The sequence below is a fragment of the Kryptolebias marmoratus genome, linkage group LG8 (genome assembly GCF_001649575.2).
Source record: "Kryptolebias marmoratus isolate JLee-2015 linkage group LG8, ASM164957v2, whole genome shotgun sequence".
Lineage (NCBI taxonomy): Eukaryota > Metazoa > Chordata > Actinopteri > Cyprinodontiformes > Rivulidae > Kryptolebias > Kryptolebias marmoratus.
Genome location: NC_051437.1, coordinates 10946897 through 10962358, shown reverse-complemented (window position 1 = coordinate 10962358; position 15462 = coordinate 10946897). Strand labels below are relative to the sequence as shown.

General features: G+C 39.5%; 1 protein-coding gene across 2 annotated transcripts; it reads left to right on the top strand.

The window, feature by feature from the left end:
- The first annotated feature begins 721 nt into the window (after positions 1–721).
- Positions 722–14773, top strand: LOC108232124 (6-phosphofructo-2-kinase/fructose-2,6-bisphosphatase 2). Of its 2 annotated transcripts, none has more exons than XM_017409724.3 (16): positions 722–864; positions 1820–2003; positions 2909–3034; positions 3333–3429; positions 4441–4507; positions 4615–4689; positions 4981–5037; positions 5149–5273; positions 5741–5948; positions 6216–6362; positions 6450–6554; positions 6656–6785; positions 9271–9333; positions 9426–9490; positions 12242–12442; positions 13691–14773. In XM_017409724.3, exons 2-16 carry the CDS (start codon positions 1913–1915, stop codon positions 13757–13759), a joined length of 1626 nt encoding a protein of 541 aa, XP_017265213.1. In that variant the 5' UTR covers positions 722–864; positions 1820–1912; the 3' UTR covers positions 13760–14773. The 2 variants fall into 2 exon arrangements, with proteins under 2 accessions (XP_017265213.1, XP_037832997.1); XM_037977069.1 differs by lacking the exon at positions 722–864 and adding an exon at positions 885–999.
- The last annotated feature ends 689 nt before the right edge of the window (positions 14774–15462 follow it).

Below are 15462 nucleotides of genomic sequence, written 5' to 3'. Positions count from 1 at the left end.
GAAACTTTTGAGATGGAAAATTTGAAAATGAGGATCACTCAAAATGGAAAAAAAAAAAACCCTCATTGTGACTTATTTGGCCAAAACAGGTCATAGATGGTTTTAGAACGACTACATTATATTGAAACTCATCATGAATTGCTGATCTAATCTCAAGTACTTCCTAAAAAATCTTTTGACATACTTTCTACTTTAAAAATTTTTTATGTGTCGTAAAGAATGCATTTTACACTATATTTTTGTACACTTTAATTCACTTCTAAAATAATAAAACAATTGTAAAAACACCCTCCAAAACAAATGTACACATAAAGAACATTATTTTATAAAATATAGACTAAATAGGAAATGATTGTTGCTATATTATGAATCATTAAGATAATACCACAATTATGTGCTTCTGCTTTGTTTATGTACAGACATTAACTTTCAAAAGTATTTTTTCATGTTGCAATTTTACAAACTTTATTGGGGTTCAATGTTAAATGGATTTTATTATCACATTATTTTCAGTACCACACTTTTCCAATGAGCCACAGTGGGTGTTTAAAACAAACAAACAAACAAACAAAAAAAGCTATGAGTGTAAATATATGTTATCTATCTATAAAAATTGGTTTTAGAACAAGGTAAGTTTACCAAATATTCGATTTCTGTCTTTGAATGGTTTTATTTTGAAAAGAAAACCATGACCGGAAGCACTCTTTTTACAGCTTCCGGTAGAGGGGAAGGAGGCGGAGCGGAAAGACTGGTGAGGAGGAAGGAGATGTCGCCGTCGGCGGCGCAGCCAGGTTAACAGATAGCATCACTCAGCGCCGTACTAAGGCAGAAACCCGGATATATCTGGCAGTTTCACCCCGCTTGGTATGTGTTGACGGTTTCTTTTGCCTCACTGCACCTTTTGTGAAACGCGCATTTTCTTAGAAACGTCGCCTCCTTTGAGTACAGCAGAGGTTTTCAGGTCGTGTTGAATTTACAGTAGCAGCTTGAGTTCTGCAGGTACAGTATGTAACAGGTTGACCTGGAGGGACAAGTTCTGCTTTTTAAAGGTTGAAATCATCAATGCGTTCAATTTTTACATGATAATGATTAAAAAATAATAAATATTTAACCATACTGGTTTGCAGACTTGACGTATATTCTAAATCTTGATTTTTCTTGTTTGATTTGATTTTTTACAGCTAAAACCCACTTGGCAGCATTTAATAAACTTACACGAGAAGGTGATAGGACAAATCTTTAGGAAGTGACCTAAAAGAAAAGGAAAAAACAACGATTTTGCTTCTGTAATATCAACATTTTTGACCTACAGGAAAATGAGCAAAAGTGAATTAGAATAGGCATTTAGTTTAGTACAGAAATTAAACAGAATACTGTCAAATAAATGTCTTTTTTTTAATCATTCTAATGATTCACCAGTTCCAGGTAATTCAGATTAGTTGTCTATTTGTTCAGTTTTGTTGAAATACTTCATAAAGTGCATGGTTAGTGTTTATTATTATTATTTTAAGTTTTTTATGACATATTGAGTAACATTTTATCAAATCTACAACAAAAAAATCACTGCTGAACAAAAAAGGACTGTCAGATTTAACACAAAGCTATTTTTTAATAAACTGCGTACATCAGCTAACATGTAACTGACTAATAACTTAACATTTTATAGTGATAATCTAAAGTTATCAAATATTTTCAGTGTTTTTATGTTTAAATCAGAGCCTCATTCTTGTCTTCAGTCTTTAACATTATTACAGGAGGTCTAATTTTGTTCAAACTCAGACTGTGACTCCTCTGTTCTGTTCTGGTCTTTATCCCTCAGTGTCTGACATGCTGTAGCAGCGCTCCCCCTGACCACAGATCACCGTCTCCAGGCCGGCCGTGACGGGACAGCGGGACGCAGATCGGGCCCGTTATGGCTGCCCAGCAGCAGAGACCTGCAGCTGCTTCGAACAGCTCAGCCGAGACCAAAAAGACAGACCCGAGGACCAATGAGAAGAAGTGCTGTGAGTGGGTTAATTTTCTTCTCTGTGCTCTGAAGGTGAAATGTGAAATCGAACCTCTGACCCGTCCTTTATTAATGATTGAACTCTGAGCCTTAACACTGTATTATTTGACCTGAGCTGTAAAGTTCACGTTGCACACTTGAATCGGATCCTCTGATTTGTGGGCTACGAGTAACACATTAGCATTTAAACCTGTGCAGATTGTTAAATGTCAACTGTGACGCACCTTCTGCCATTAGTGGTGTGTATACAGTGTGTGAGTGTGTCTGTAAAAGCATGCGGCACACCTGCTGAAGGGTTATACTGTAATATGCAGCCCTCGTAAAAATGTTTGCGATCTGACCTTTGTTTTAATTTTACACTTGGACTTTGATGAGTTTTAGGAACATTATTGTTATTAATACCTCTCAGAAATGAGAGGTTGTTTCTAAATTCTACATGAAAGTATTTCTGGCTGCTGACCCCTTTTTCTGACAGTCAAGTCTGTTCTCGCTTCGTTCTTGTTTGGATTGAGTTACTTTTCCAAGAACCCCGATGTCTGGAAGAGTGAGAAAAAAAATCTGAATATTTTCCACTCCACGTTCAAGCCAACAATGTAACACCGGAGCACTGAACTAGATTACATCAGCACGGAAGTCAGAGAGAAATTAATTATAAGCCCAGACATGACAGTAATTTGGTAGTAAACTTTAACTGCAAGATGGATGTGTGAAGGTGACATTAGATTATTACATAACGCCTTCCTGTTTGTGTATACTGTTTGAGTGTGTGCAGCGTTGTTTAGAAAACATGCTTGTCTTCCTTCTGAAGCTTTCGTCCTACAGAGGGTAGGCAGGGCATAAAATATCCTGGCATGTCTAAAAACGTAAAATGTGTTGATGTGTCTTTATGTGTGCAAACTGCAGCTTGGGCCTCGTACATGACCAATTCTCCAACTATGATAGTGATGATTGGGTTGCCTGCTCGGGGGAAAACCTACATGTCCAAGAAGCTGACACGCTACCTCAACTGGCTCGGAGTGCCAACAAAGGGTGAGTGTACTCAGGACACGGATGTTTGGTCTGAATGCACAAAAAGGACATTTCAACCCACACAAATAAAATAGAACATGTTGCATCACTAAATTGCTAAAACTGCTTTAATTTGCAGCCAAACTCTGTTTAGGTCGGCACCCCTTATCACTCAGCTCTGCTTGTAGTTGTACCCCTTTGTTGTTTCAGTTTTAAGGAATGCAGGAAAACTGGTGTGGCAGATACTGACAGTCACCGCCTCGGCAGAGTACAAACCCTAATCCTTATCCTGTGTCCTTCTCCCTGTGTTCCCTTACAGTCTTTAATCTTGGCGAGTACAGGAGGGAAGCAGTGAAGTCATACAAGTCCTACGATTTCTTCAGGCATGACAATGAAGAAGCAATGAAAATCAGAAAGTAAGAAAGATTCTCTTTATATGAACTCCCTGTGGTGGCTCAAGCCCCCCTCCCCGCTAAGCTCAAGCAACAAGACGTGGCTGTGTAAAAGTCATGTGCCTACCTTTTTATATTTTGATTCTAACAAGGCAAGTTCAATTGTAATTTAATATATATACACATAACAACGTGGAAGAGGAGAAAGAGGAACCGTCATGGAAAGATAAGCCCTTGCATGGCATGTACCACTGACAGATTGAGGACATGGCTGATATCAACAAATCCTACCGGTGGGTAGAAAGGGCAGGACTAAGGCATAGAGGCATTAATTATAGCAGCACAAGAGCAGGTCCTCAGCAATAGAGACCAGGATCTATCATACTAGGCAGGACCCAGGGTGCAGGATGTGCACAGATGTCCCTGAGACAGTCCAGCACATAATAGCTGGCTATAAGATGTAGACAGGCAACGCATACATGGAATGCCATAACCAAGTGGCTGGAGGTGGATGTATGTATATATTTGAAACTGAATGGATAATTTGAACTCTGTGTGGATTTGAGAAAATCCAAAATAAATTAAACTTGTGCACTCAATTCTTGCTTTAAAAAACAAAAAAAAGTTGTACGCTGTATAATCGTTCCAGGAGTTGTTTAAATAAATCATTAAAAAAAATAATAATAATAATATGACATCGAACCCATGATGAGTGTGTGTAAACTACTGACAAGGACTGGACTGAAAATTGGTGTAAAAGCAGCAAAAATAGAAAAAAAAGAACTTGGAAAAACCTTTAGAGAGCCTGGAGAATGCTTGATCAAGATTACAAAAATGTCTGGCTGCTTAAAAGCAAAATTTAGAAATGAGGGGATCTCAAAATATTTGCTCAGCGCTGCAGTTTAATCGTGACGCAGCCATCATTTTGAGCAGCAATGCACTTGTTTGAAAAGTGATATCACAGCCATGAGAGTATTTGTACTACATTAATAGCTTCTGCTTTGATTTTCTGATGGGTTTCTTCTGTTTTCTCAGAGAGTGCGCTCTGGTGGCTCTCAAGGATGTCAAAGCTTATCTGAACGAGGAGGGAGGCCAAATTGCTGTGAGGAAACACACTCAAAGAAAAGAATCTGAACAGCGTCTTTGTTGTTTGTTATTATGTGTCAGGTTCGGTTTAATTTACATAACAGGTTGCTTGTTGTTCTTTAGGTTTTTGACGCCACAAACACCACGCGAGACAGGCGGAACCTCATCCTGAATTTTGTGCAGGAACACGCCTACAAGGTCAGAAACGCACACTGAATACTGAGTGAAAAAACACGATCTGCTCAGAGTTTACGGTTTTATTTCAGTGTATGTACAGTACGATGATGTAATGGTGGCTTTAGAAACAGCTTAAAGTCTCAGCGTGGTTTCAGTGTTTGTGTGTTTTTTAAATTCTGCAATTTTCAATTTGACAATTTACAGATACATTACATCTGATAATGTATGAAACCATCAATTTATATGACATATTTTACAGAAAGATCATGTTTTAAACTAATGCACCAACTGAATAATTTTGCCCTCTGACAGGTGTTTTTCATTGAATCAATATGTGATGATCCAGAAGTCATAGCTGAAAATATCATGGTAATGTATTTATATATTATTTATTTGTAATTTGTTAGTGTTCAGTTATCCGCACACTGTTGAAATGCTGAAATTTATGGCGTTATTCCTGCAAACATCTCTTTCACAAAGGAAGTGAAGGTGTCCAGCCCAGATTACCCTAAGAGGGACAGAGAAAGTGTCATGGACGATTTTCTGAAGAGAATAGAGTGTTACAAAGTGACCTACCAGCCTTTAGATCCCGACGAACACGACAAGTAAGACATTATTGTAACTATGTAAGAAGTTTAATTTCTAACCTGATCAAAGCAAAACTAATTTTGTCTCATAATTTTCTCATACTGTTTTTTTTTTCTTCTTTTGATAAAGTGCCCCGGTATTTATATCAGCAATGTTTGCAAAGACTTGTATTGCAGGATTTGTCCAGCAGGTGGAAACAGGAGCTCATTTAAAACACAGACCAGTGTTTGAAAAGACTCACCATTTAGAAGTTCTGCCAGCTGGCTCCACTCTTAGTGTCGTTTTCTTTCCTAAGGATAAACTGATAACAAGTGTTTGTTTAAATAGTTTCATTATCTCTAGTTCACTTGCGAGGAATCTATTGACAAAATTTCCGAAGGTTTTTAGACGACACAAAAAGTACAAGATATTCCCTCTGCATCCTTGAGGTTTTGTTTCTGTATATATTCCTGATTGTCTGTTATCTTTTCTCCCTGACCTACAGGAACTTGTCCTTCATCCAGGTCATCAATGTCGGCCAACGCTTCCTGGTCAACAGGGTGCAGGACTACATCCAGAGTAAGATAGTGTATTACCTGATGAACATCCACGTCCACTCCCACTCCATCTACCTGTGTCGGCACGGAGAGAGCCAGTGCAACCTGGAGGGACGCATCGGCGGCGACTCTGGACTGTCAGACAGAGGGAAGCAGGTGCTTTCACCAGTTTGGCTGTTTCTAAATCTTTTGCAGGGATGTAACATAACAGGTCCGTCCAATCCAGCCTGCGCCTTAAAAACATTAAATATCCCAGGATTATAGTTTGTCAGAAGTGACCTAATAAAGGTGCAGATTTTTGAGTACAAATCTAGCTCTTCAGAAAGTAGTGGAGTTGGGAGCTTTATTTGGATGCTTTTTTTTCCCCATTTAATATATGTTTAAGTGGCCATTTGACAGCTTTTTGCCTGTTGTCTTTTACAGTTTGCTGCAGCACTGAAAGGTTTTGTGAAGGAGCACTCGCTGTCAGACCTGAAGGTTTGGACGAGCCAGCTGAAGCGCACCATCCAGACCGCAGAGGAGCTGGACGTCCCCTACGAGCAGTGGAAGATCCTAAATGAAATCGATGCTGTGTGTGTCCTATAAATATAGCTGAAAGGCTCAGACAGACCCCAGAAGACCCGACACAAGTCTCACTGCTGCTTGGTTGTGTTTCAGGGCGTGTGTGAAGAAATGACTTATAAGATGATTGAGGAACAGTATCCAGAGGAGTTCGCAATGAGAGACCAGGACAAGTATCATTACCGCTACCCTGGAGGAGAGGTACGACCTCACTCTTGACTCCTGAAGGAAGTTTCAACTTCTAGTGTTAATAATTTGATGATATACTTTATTATATATACGTGCTGTTTGTCTTCCCACAGTCCTACCAGGACCTGGTTCAGCGTCTGGAGCCAGTTATTATGGAGCTGGAGCGACAGGGCAACGTTCTGGTCATCTGTCATCAGGCTGTCATGCGCTGTTTGCTCGCATATTTCTTGGACAAGGGCGCAGGTTACATACACACAAACGAGACACCGCCTCACACATTCACACTAAATTAGGAGTTGTTCAGTGCCGTTTGCTTATTTTTGTTAGCTTAAAACCTTTGGTATAGTCCCGGTATTAGAAACCATATAAGAGCAAAAAACTGTATGTCAAAGCAACTCCAATCTGAGCAGGCCACTGAAAACAATCTGTAGGTGAATTCTGAACCTTACGGCTTTGGGTAAACATTGTCACACGTTCACACGTAAACAAACATAATAAGGAACACTCGTGGCAGCCGTACAGTAAAAGCGTGCACTCTAATGCAATCTTCGTGAACGCACAGCAGCGTCCAAAGCACTTGTTTGTTTCGCTTTGCTTTTTTTTTTTTTTTTTTTTTTTAATATGTTGTTTCTGCACACTGCTGCTTTGTGCAAACGGACAGATGTTTGGTGCTTTAAGTGCTGCATCTTACTGACAGGAGATCTGTTTTCAGTTACCTCAGAAATCACAGACACGTCCACTTGGAGCACACAGAGCTGGTCTGATCCTTTCCAGTTTCACTAGACAGCACAGCTACACAGGTTTTGTCTTTTGTGAATATTTAGTTGATACCATGAGCGAGCTTCAGCAGCGGGAATGTTTCTGGTTTATATTTTGGCTCTTTCCAAACTTCAACAGACCTTGTTCTCTTGGTAAATCCAACACATGACAGGATTAGGCACAGATTTAGGTGATTGGCTTACTGGGTAGATGTTGTGTCTGCCAACCATTTGTTTTTTGTTTTTTTTATTTCCCCTAAGCTCAAGGCTGCTGCAAAGGCACTCCAGGATCTGTGCAGTATATTCAAATGTGTTTTTAATACATTAGGGTGTATATTATTGAACAGAGCAGCATCATAAATTTAAGTATTTTTGCAAAAGTTTAATATAATGGCAGTGAGAACAATTAGTGACCCCCTTGTATTGATTTCAACCTTGTCACCATGAATACATAATTTTTTCACCATTAATACAAGTACAAAAACAAAGCAGCAGTTTTAGGGAAAATTAAGTGTTGCATTTTGTTTTTTAACTTGTGCTAAAGTCCATATTTTTTTCAGCAGAAATACAAATATCACACCGTGTGCTGTCTTGATGTTCTTTCATTGTGGCTAAACTGTTTCAGTAGCTGTCATAGTTTTCTATCAAAAGCGGGATGCGGACACAATGTTTCAGTGAATTTTTACTCTGAGCTGTTCAAACTAATCTCCCTAAATACAGACTTAACCCAAACACACACACTTGGATTGATTTAGTTCAGTGTTAAGGATTTAGCTGGAGAAAAGAAGTGAGCAGTTTCGGTGAACACCTGGGCACTTCCATACGAGAAAGTTCAAAGTCTGGTTTCGATTTATTAAACTTGTGCCACTTGACGGATTTTTAGTCCCCTTGGAAATCTGATGTGTCACTGATGCATTAAAATGAGATTATTAGTGTTTTATTAACCTGAGTCATGCCAAAAAACAGGATGAATCTAAAAAAAAGGTCTCTGATGCACAAATTCAGATGTTTAAACTTGATGTCATGATGTCTCCTAAATCTCCCTCTCGAGTCTTCATCCTGCAGTGAATGGTGCTTTGCCACATTGATAAGAACCGAAGGAGACAATTTCATCAGTTAGTTTGTTTAATCTGATATATTTAGACTCTTTTCTGATTTCTGTTTAACTTTGAGGGAAAGGCCAGCAAGAATTTCCCGAATCCTCCCACTTCCCACATGCTGCATTATCCAGCAGATCAGCAGCTACAATATAACCCAAACTCCTCACCACGAGCGCCAGCCCGGCTCCTCCTCTGCACTCCAGTTAGGAGAAATGTTGGCAAGATAGAGATGACGAAATACTGAACAGAAGAAATAAAGTATCTATAAGTAAATTTGCAGCTAGGCAACGATAAATATGTGAACTGTGCCACTTTGAAGTTTTATAATGTACCTCATTTCATTGCTTCATTCTCCTCTTTGCCCAAATTGTCATCCTTTTGGTCAGACTCTTCTGATGATTCTGAACTTTTGTGCGGGAAGTGGTTTTTACTTCCTGAGCATGCATTTACGTGCAAACCTAAAAGTTCTTTATAAAGCTCCTGTCCATTAGGTGGGGTCTGCCAGAGAAAAACCTGTTTTTGAAATGAAAGTGGTCATTAGGCGTGTGCAGACAGAGGGTTTCTTCAGTCATCGCAGGAAGTGGTCCCTGATGCAGCACCATCTGTTTGAGGCTCAGCCACAGTCAGATGAGAGCATAAACCAAAGAGTGGGTGCTGCATTGACTGGCATTTCATCCCACTGGGCCTGAACCACAGGGGTGTGTACCGTACAGCTCACGAAGCACAGCGTAAGCTTCAGATCTGTCCATGGGTGTGACTTTTCAAGCATGAGAGGAAAAAACACAGAGTGGAAGACATGAAAACACGACTGGAGAAATCTATAACTCAGCCAAGTCTCACTAGTCATTTGTTTTGTTTTTATTTCCTCAGAGGACCTACCCTACATGAAGTGTCCCCTGCACACTGTCCTCAAACTCACCCCTGTGGCCTACGGTGAGTCATCAGTCTGCTTCTAAGTCAATGAAACCTCTTGTTTTTGTTTTTGTTTTCTTGTTGTGATGCATCTTTGCCCCGTGTCTTTGCAGGTTGTAAAGTGGAGATGTTTGACCTGAAGGTGGAAAGTGTCAACACTCACAAAAACAGACCTTTAGTAAGTTACTTTGGATTTATTGTCTGATAAAAGCTGTAAACTTGGGCTTTGCCTGTCTCAGTATAATGTATGCTCTTGTACCGTGCAACTTGTCATAACAAGACGAGCTGCTTGGAGCTGGCCTATTTGAAGGAATTCAAACCAAAATTACAGACTACTGTTCCTTATGTTGCTTAGAAACAAAAGTAGATATCCAGGTGGGAGGCATAGATCCTCTATGCTCACATTAAATCTCGCTGTACACAGATGTTCTGTAAACTCTTCAATACAAAGCCAGATTCTAATTTTTTAATATTTACATGAGACATTAAATAAAGAAAAGTTAAGTTTCACTGGAAAAATATTCAGTTTCTGATAATGACACTGATTCACTAATGACAGGAAGAAGCCTGGTAAGAAGGAGGGTCTACTGACTGAAGTGGACTCACACAGAAAGTCCCCCAATGTAGAATTTATCACTGCATTGTCTTTGGCTTGGATATGAAACAGTGGCAAAAGTTGCAGAAACTGGCAAAAATCTTCATCTTGATATCGACTAATTATATCTTTGCACCTGTTTCTTTTATTAACCTTGTTTTCTGTAGTAAAAGATGCACATTTATAGTTTGATATTCACAGGTCTCCAAAAGTTAAAATTAATGCTTATCCACCAGAGTGTGGGCCAACATCAAAAGAAAATAAACTTATTTATATATGTATTTTTGGTGTATTTCTAACGTTGTTATTAACCACTGAAAAACGTTTCGAAAATCATTCTATCTTGCTCTGTCCTCTGATTTAGCATGCTCTTAGTTATTTATTTTTTTCCCAACCTTCATATTTTATCAGACCTGATACTGAATGCCAGGTGACTGGAGCCGAACAATCAGAGTAGATTAAAGAAATACCAGTCTCCCTAACGTCTGCTTTTACATGTATTTTGGTGATATGCTGAGATAAATAGCTCTGTGCTAGAAGCTTCATTTTACCAAAGATGGTTTTAAAAAGTAAGCGTACAATAAAAGAAATTCAAGAGCAGCAAGTTTAATGAAATGTAGAGACATTATAGTGTTTCATAGTGTCATGCACTTTGGGAAATAAGCTAAATTAAAAGATACTGTAGAAAATACCCATGTTTTACCAAATGTATGGACTGGATGACATCGTGATCTGTGGTGAGAACAGGGAACAGGTGGAAGAGAACCTGGAGAGGTGGAGGGATGCATTTGAAAGACGAGGGATGAAAGTCAGCCATATAAAGACAGAGTACCTGTGTGTGAATGAGAAGGGGGCAGGTGGAACAGTGAGGCTACAAGGAGATCAGAGGTCAGAAAGGGGAAGAACTTCAAGGACTTTGGGTCGACTGTCCAGGAAAACAGGGAGTGTGGTAAAGAGGTGAAGAAGAGAGTCCAGGCAGGATGGAGTGGATGGAGAAAAGTTTCAGGAGTGATTTGTGACAAAAGGGTGGCAGCAAAGGTCAAAGGAAAGGTTTACAGGACAGTGGTGAGAGCAGCTGTGTTGTATGGTATGGAGACAGTGGGACGGACAAAAAGACAGGAGACAGAACTGGAAGTGGCAGAGCTGAAGATGTTGAGGTTCTCCTTGGGGGGGACAAGGATGGACAGGATTAGGAATGAGGTCATCAGAGGTACAGCACAGGTTGAACGACTGGGAGATAAAGTTAGAGATGGTTTGGACATGTGCAGAGGAGGGACAGTGGGTATATTGGTAGAAGGATGTTAGAGACGCAGCTGTCGGGAAAAAGACAAAGATGCAGTTAGAGAGGACATGGAGGTAGTTGGAGTGAGGACAGAGGACGCAGAAGACAGAGTTAGATGGAGGAGGATGACTCGCTGTGGAGACACCTGAAAAGGGACTGTAAACAGGTCACCTGGTTCTATCCAAAGCCAACAAAAAAATAATAATTTGCGCAAGACTTTTTTCTGTAAACAAATACAGTGAGTTCTGCACGTCTGTTACAAAGCCACTGATATTAGAGTCCAGAAGGTTTTTCAAATATAAATTTATTTTTTATGTTAATCATTTTAGTTGTTTTTAAAAATCTGTAGTTATATTTAAATGTATTTGCATTGCTTAAAAGATAACAAAGAAACTGTTATTCTAAATCTAAATGAACTCAGTGTCAAAACTTTAAACCTTGAACATTTTCTCCTCAGCTTGTCTTTACATCACCTTTCCAGTATTTATTGTTTGTATGATAGCACCTAAGCTAAGGTAAGGTTTTTATGCTCAGACATTATTTTCCTAACAATCCACTTTTATCCAAATAACAGGAGTAAAAACGAGGTAGACAAGAATAGTTTGGTTTTCTGGTGTAGAGCTGCATTTGTTTATCTTTGTACTGGTGAGGTCGAGCCAATACCAAACAAAGTTCTGCTGCCGTTGAATCACTCAGAACGCACCCCTGTCACGTATGTAAGTGCCCTTTGTCTTCATTTCCTAATCAGAGATCTGCAGAGTTGTTCCCTGCCTGCAGAGTTTGCGTTGATTAGCTTACAAGTGTTTGCGTTTCAGACAGAGTAGGTGTTCACACAGAAACGCGTTTACTGCAGTGAGGAAAATCCTGTCTCCCGAAACCAACATTTGGCTTTTCTATTTCTGGGTGTTGGTTTCCGTTGCTGTTTTGGCTTCTGTGCCGTGTCACAGTTACTGATTTGTGACCGTGTTTTCTCACTAGGGAAGGTTTGTGAAACCCCCCCCAAAAAAGTTTGCTAATCTACCCACCGTGTCTGCGTTTCCCTCTCTCACCAGAATAAAGTCAGGCCGAACGCCATGCCGCCGCCGTTCCTCCGCAGGAACAGCTTCGACCCCCTGTCCACCCAAGACCAGATCAAACGGCCCCGTCTCTACAGCATGGAGAGTTCTTCGCAATCCAACGTGTACCGTACCGCCACTCTTCCCAGCATGCCGTTCTCTGATGTGTTTGAGGGAGTTGAGGGCCAACAAACCAAGGTTGGTGTCAATCACAAGTGTGACAGTCATAAGTTAAAGTAAGAAATTATTTAAAAAATTAAAGTAAAAGTTTATCAGATTGGTAAATATTATTACTGAATAAATTAAATAACTTTATCTCTCATTCATATCACAGTTGTTTGATTTAAAACTTTATTTACTTATAGTGTTTACTGAAAATGTTTACTTTAAATGTAACCATTTAATTTTTCATAAACACAACATCTCTTTTAATATTGAATAATAAGAACAGGATTGGTCTTACTGGTGTTTCTGAAAACATGAGTAGTTAATATAATTACAAGGGGACCATACTTCTCAGCCTTGCTGTGATGGTCTGAGGCAGTGGTGTCCAGTCCTGGTCCTGGGGGGCTACAATCCTGCATGTTTTAGGTGTTTCTTTGCTTGGACACATCTGATTTGAATGACTGAGTGATTAACAGGCTTCTACAGAACTTGAAGACCTGCTGAAGAGCAGGGAAACAACTAAAACCTGCAGGATAGTGGCCCTCCAGGACTGGGATTGGACACCACTGTGTGACAGTCAACCTTGAGTCAAGTAGAGATAAGAGCTGGACTCGTGGTGGAACTTGAAATTCAGGAGCATCAGTCGAGTTCTCCTCTTGGTCATTAACACTGAGCCAGCTCTTCATCTTCACTAAGATTTCTGAGGATGCATTGAAAGTGTGTCCAACCAGTCCTTATGGTGTTCTGTTAATTTGGACAGGGCTTATGATTGTGTCCTCTGTGGGTTCTTTATGTTGGGCCTCTTGTAATGGACCAGTTGTTCCCTGTACAAACCAAGTCAGAGCTTGGTTATTGCCAGTAAAAAGTCTAACTTGGTTCCAGTGAGTGTTGAACAACATCAGGGCTGTGATGGTTTTCAGATTACATCTTTGCTCTTTTGCAGCTGACAGCTGACAGCATAACTGTCTCCTAACATTTTCAGGCTCATATGTTGCTCAAAGCACCAGAGCCCATTTCAAGATTGAAGTTATTTCTGCAGGGATGGGTGTTATAGGTTTTTTTCCAAAGTTATTCCCTGAGCTGTTTCCACAAAGGGCTCTTTATTAACACGGGTGCACTTTTAAACCAGGAAACGACCAGCGAGCGTCTCACTCAGGCTTCCAGCCGCAGAACTCAATATTATCTGTTTCAGTTTGGGCCAGTCCAAATACCTCAACCCTGTTTAGGTTCTTGTTAATGCAGTCCACTTTCTCTGTTTTGTTTTTGTCCCCCATCTGCCAGGACTCTCTGAACGGTTTCAACGCACCAAACACGGACGAAGACGAAGAGAAACTGGAGAACGGCACATAAAGATGCATGTCTTATCTAAGACACGAAACATCTGTTTCCCCTTACTTCAGTGTTTTCACTCCTCCGTTTAGCCGTTCAAAGCTTCTCTGTTTGTGGGCGTGGTGTTGGTCCTGCAGACCACCAGTAACATCTCAGCCAGTACATTCTCCTGCTGTATCACAGCTTGTATCTGCATAACCTCAACCGCTATTTCGGGTAGAAAGTCGGCGTGTTTTAGTGTTTGAATGTATTATTTTTCTGTGACAGCCCTCAGATCTGGGTTGTTTTTTGTCAGTGATTTGTAGTTAAAAGATCTAACCTTTTTAACCTCATAAAGCGTCATTTGTAGTCATATTTTGATCATTTGCTTTTTTAACCTCGTATCAAATCATTGCCGTCAGTTTCAGTTTAAAGAGAAGCCCTTTCTAAAAGGAAATCCTGATTTGCCTCAAGATAGCATTATTTTTAGCTTGCCTTTGTAAACATTTGAAGGCAACGTGTATCCTTCCTCTGGTGATCCGTCGGGGTAAAGTTATTACTCTGTTTTGAATGGTAATTTAAGGACATGAAATTGCAGTTTCAGTTGTAAAATCTTCTGTCTAGCCCCATAAAACAGTGCAGGATCCTCTTTGTTTCTGGGACATTTTATTCTTAGATGTCTACTATTGTGTTTTCATTTTCTTTTCTTTTTTTTTTGTTTGGGGAAAAAACAGTTTTAATGTTTGCCACGGTTTTTAAATATTACTGTAGAGTTGATCAAATTAAAACTTAAGTCAAATGATACAAGAAAATGCTCAGCTGTTCAAAAATCTGCTCAGTAAGTGTAATTGATTTTGGTGATTCAGTCATTTTAAAAAAGTGCCTATATTTAAATATATACAAGCCTGTTAAAACCAAAATATTCACTATTTAAAACTGAATGCTTTGTTAAATTGTTACACAGGAATAAGGAGATTGTTAAAGCAGTTCAAATTAAAAGCTTTATTGTTATTCTGCACGCATGATATTTAATAAAGGGAATTTTATATGACTTTTGACCCGACTTTTGTTTTTCCCCGACTGTAATTAAGATCACTTTGACCAGAGAAAACATCTTTATTAGGATGAGGTGTGTGTGAGCTCACTGGGAGTAGCCCTAAACTCCAGAGCCAGAGGGATTTTTTTCAGCCTATACTTGGCATCTGAACTCTAACCTATTTTTAGGAATGTGACAAATCGAATTTAAATCATGTCAAAGTGTCATTTTTGTGTCCAAGCCGTCAGTCACGCAGCCAAGAAGTGATGCAACAATTCCTTGTGGGGTTTGTATCAGCAAAAACGATTTTTTTGAGTCCTAGCAAAGTAAGGTCATAAAATAAAACAGAAGCATTTAATGTAACCTTCCTTAAAAGGAAATCTTTATATTTAGCCGACTGAGTCATGAAGGAAATGGAAGAGCAAAAGACAAATAACCACCATTTCTGAGAACTTGAGCTGAAGTTATTTTGACGCCTTGATTTGTCCTTGAGTAAATGAACTCAGATAAAGAAGAACAACAAAAAAAAAAATAGAATAATTCCCACATTATTTCCAGCCTTACTGAAGCGCCACAGTCATTTCAAAGCTCTGGATCTACCCTCTTGTGTTCTTCTTTTATTAGTAACAAAATTAGACTACTTTAATGTCTTTATATGCAACTGATTAGTGCCTGAAATGATTAAATTCAGCCGGTTTGGGTCACAGTG

Coding starts and splice junctions, on each gene's coding strand:
- LOC108232124 (XM_017409724.3), top strand. CDS start 1,913: ATGGCTGCCCAGCAGCAGAGACCTGCAGCTGCTTCGAACAGCTCAGCC. Junction 4,508..4,614: donor AGGAGGGAGGCCAAATTGCT/GTGAGGAAACAC, acceptor GTTGTTCTTTAG/GTTTTTGACGCCACAAACAC. Junction 4,690..4,980: donor TGCAGGAACACGCCTACAAG/GTCAGAAACGCA, acceptor GCCCTCTGACAG/GTGTTTTTCATTGAATCAAT.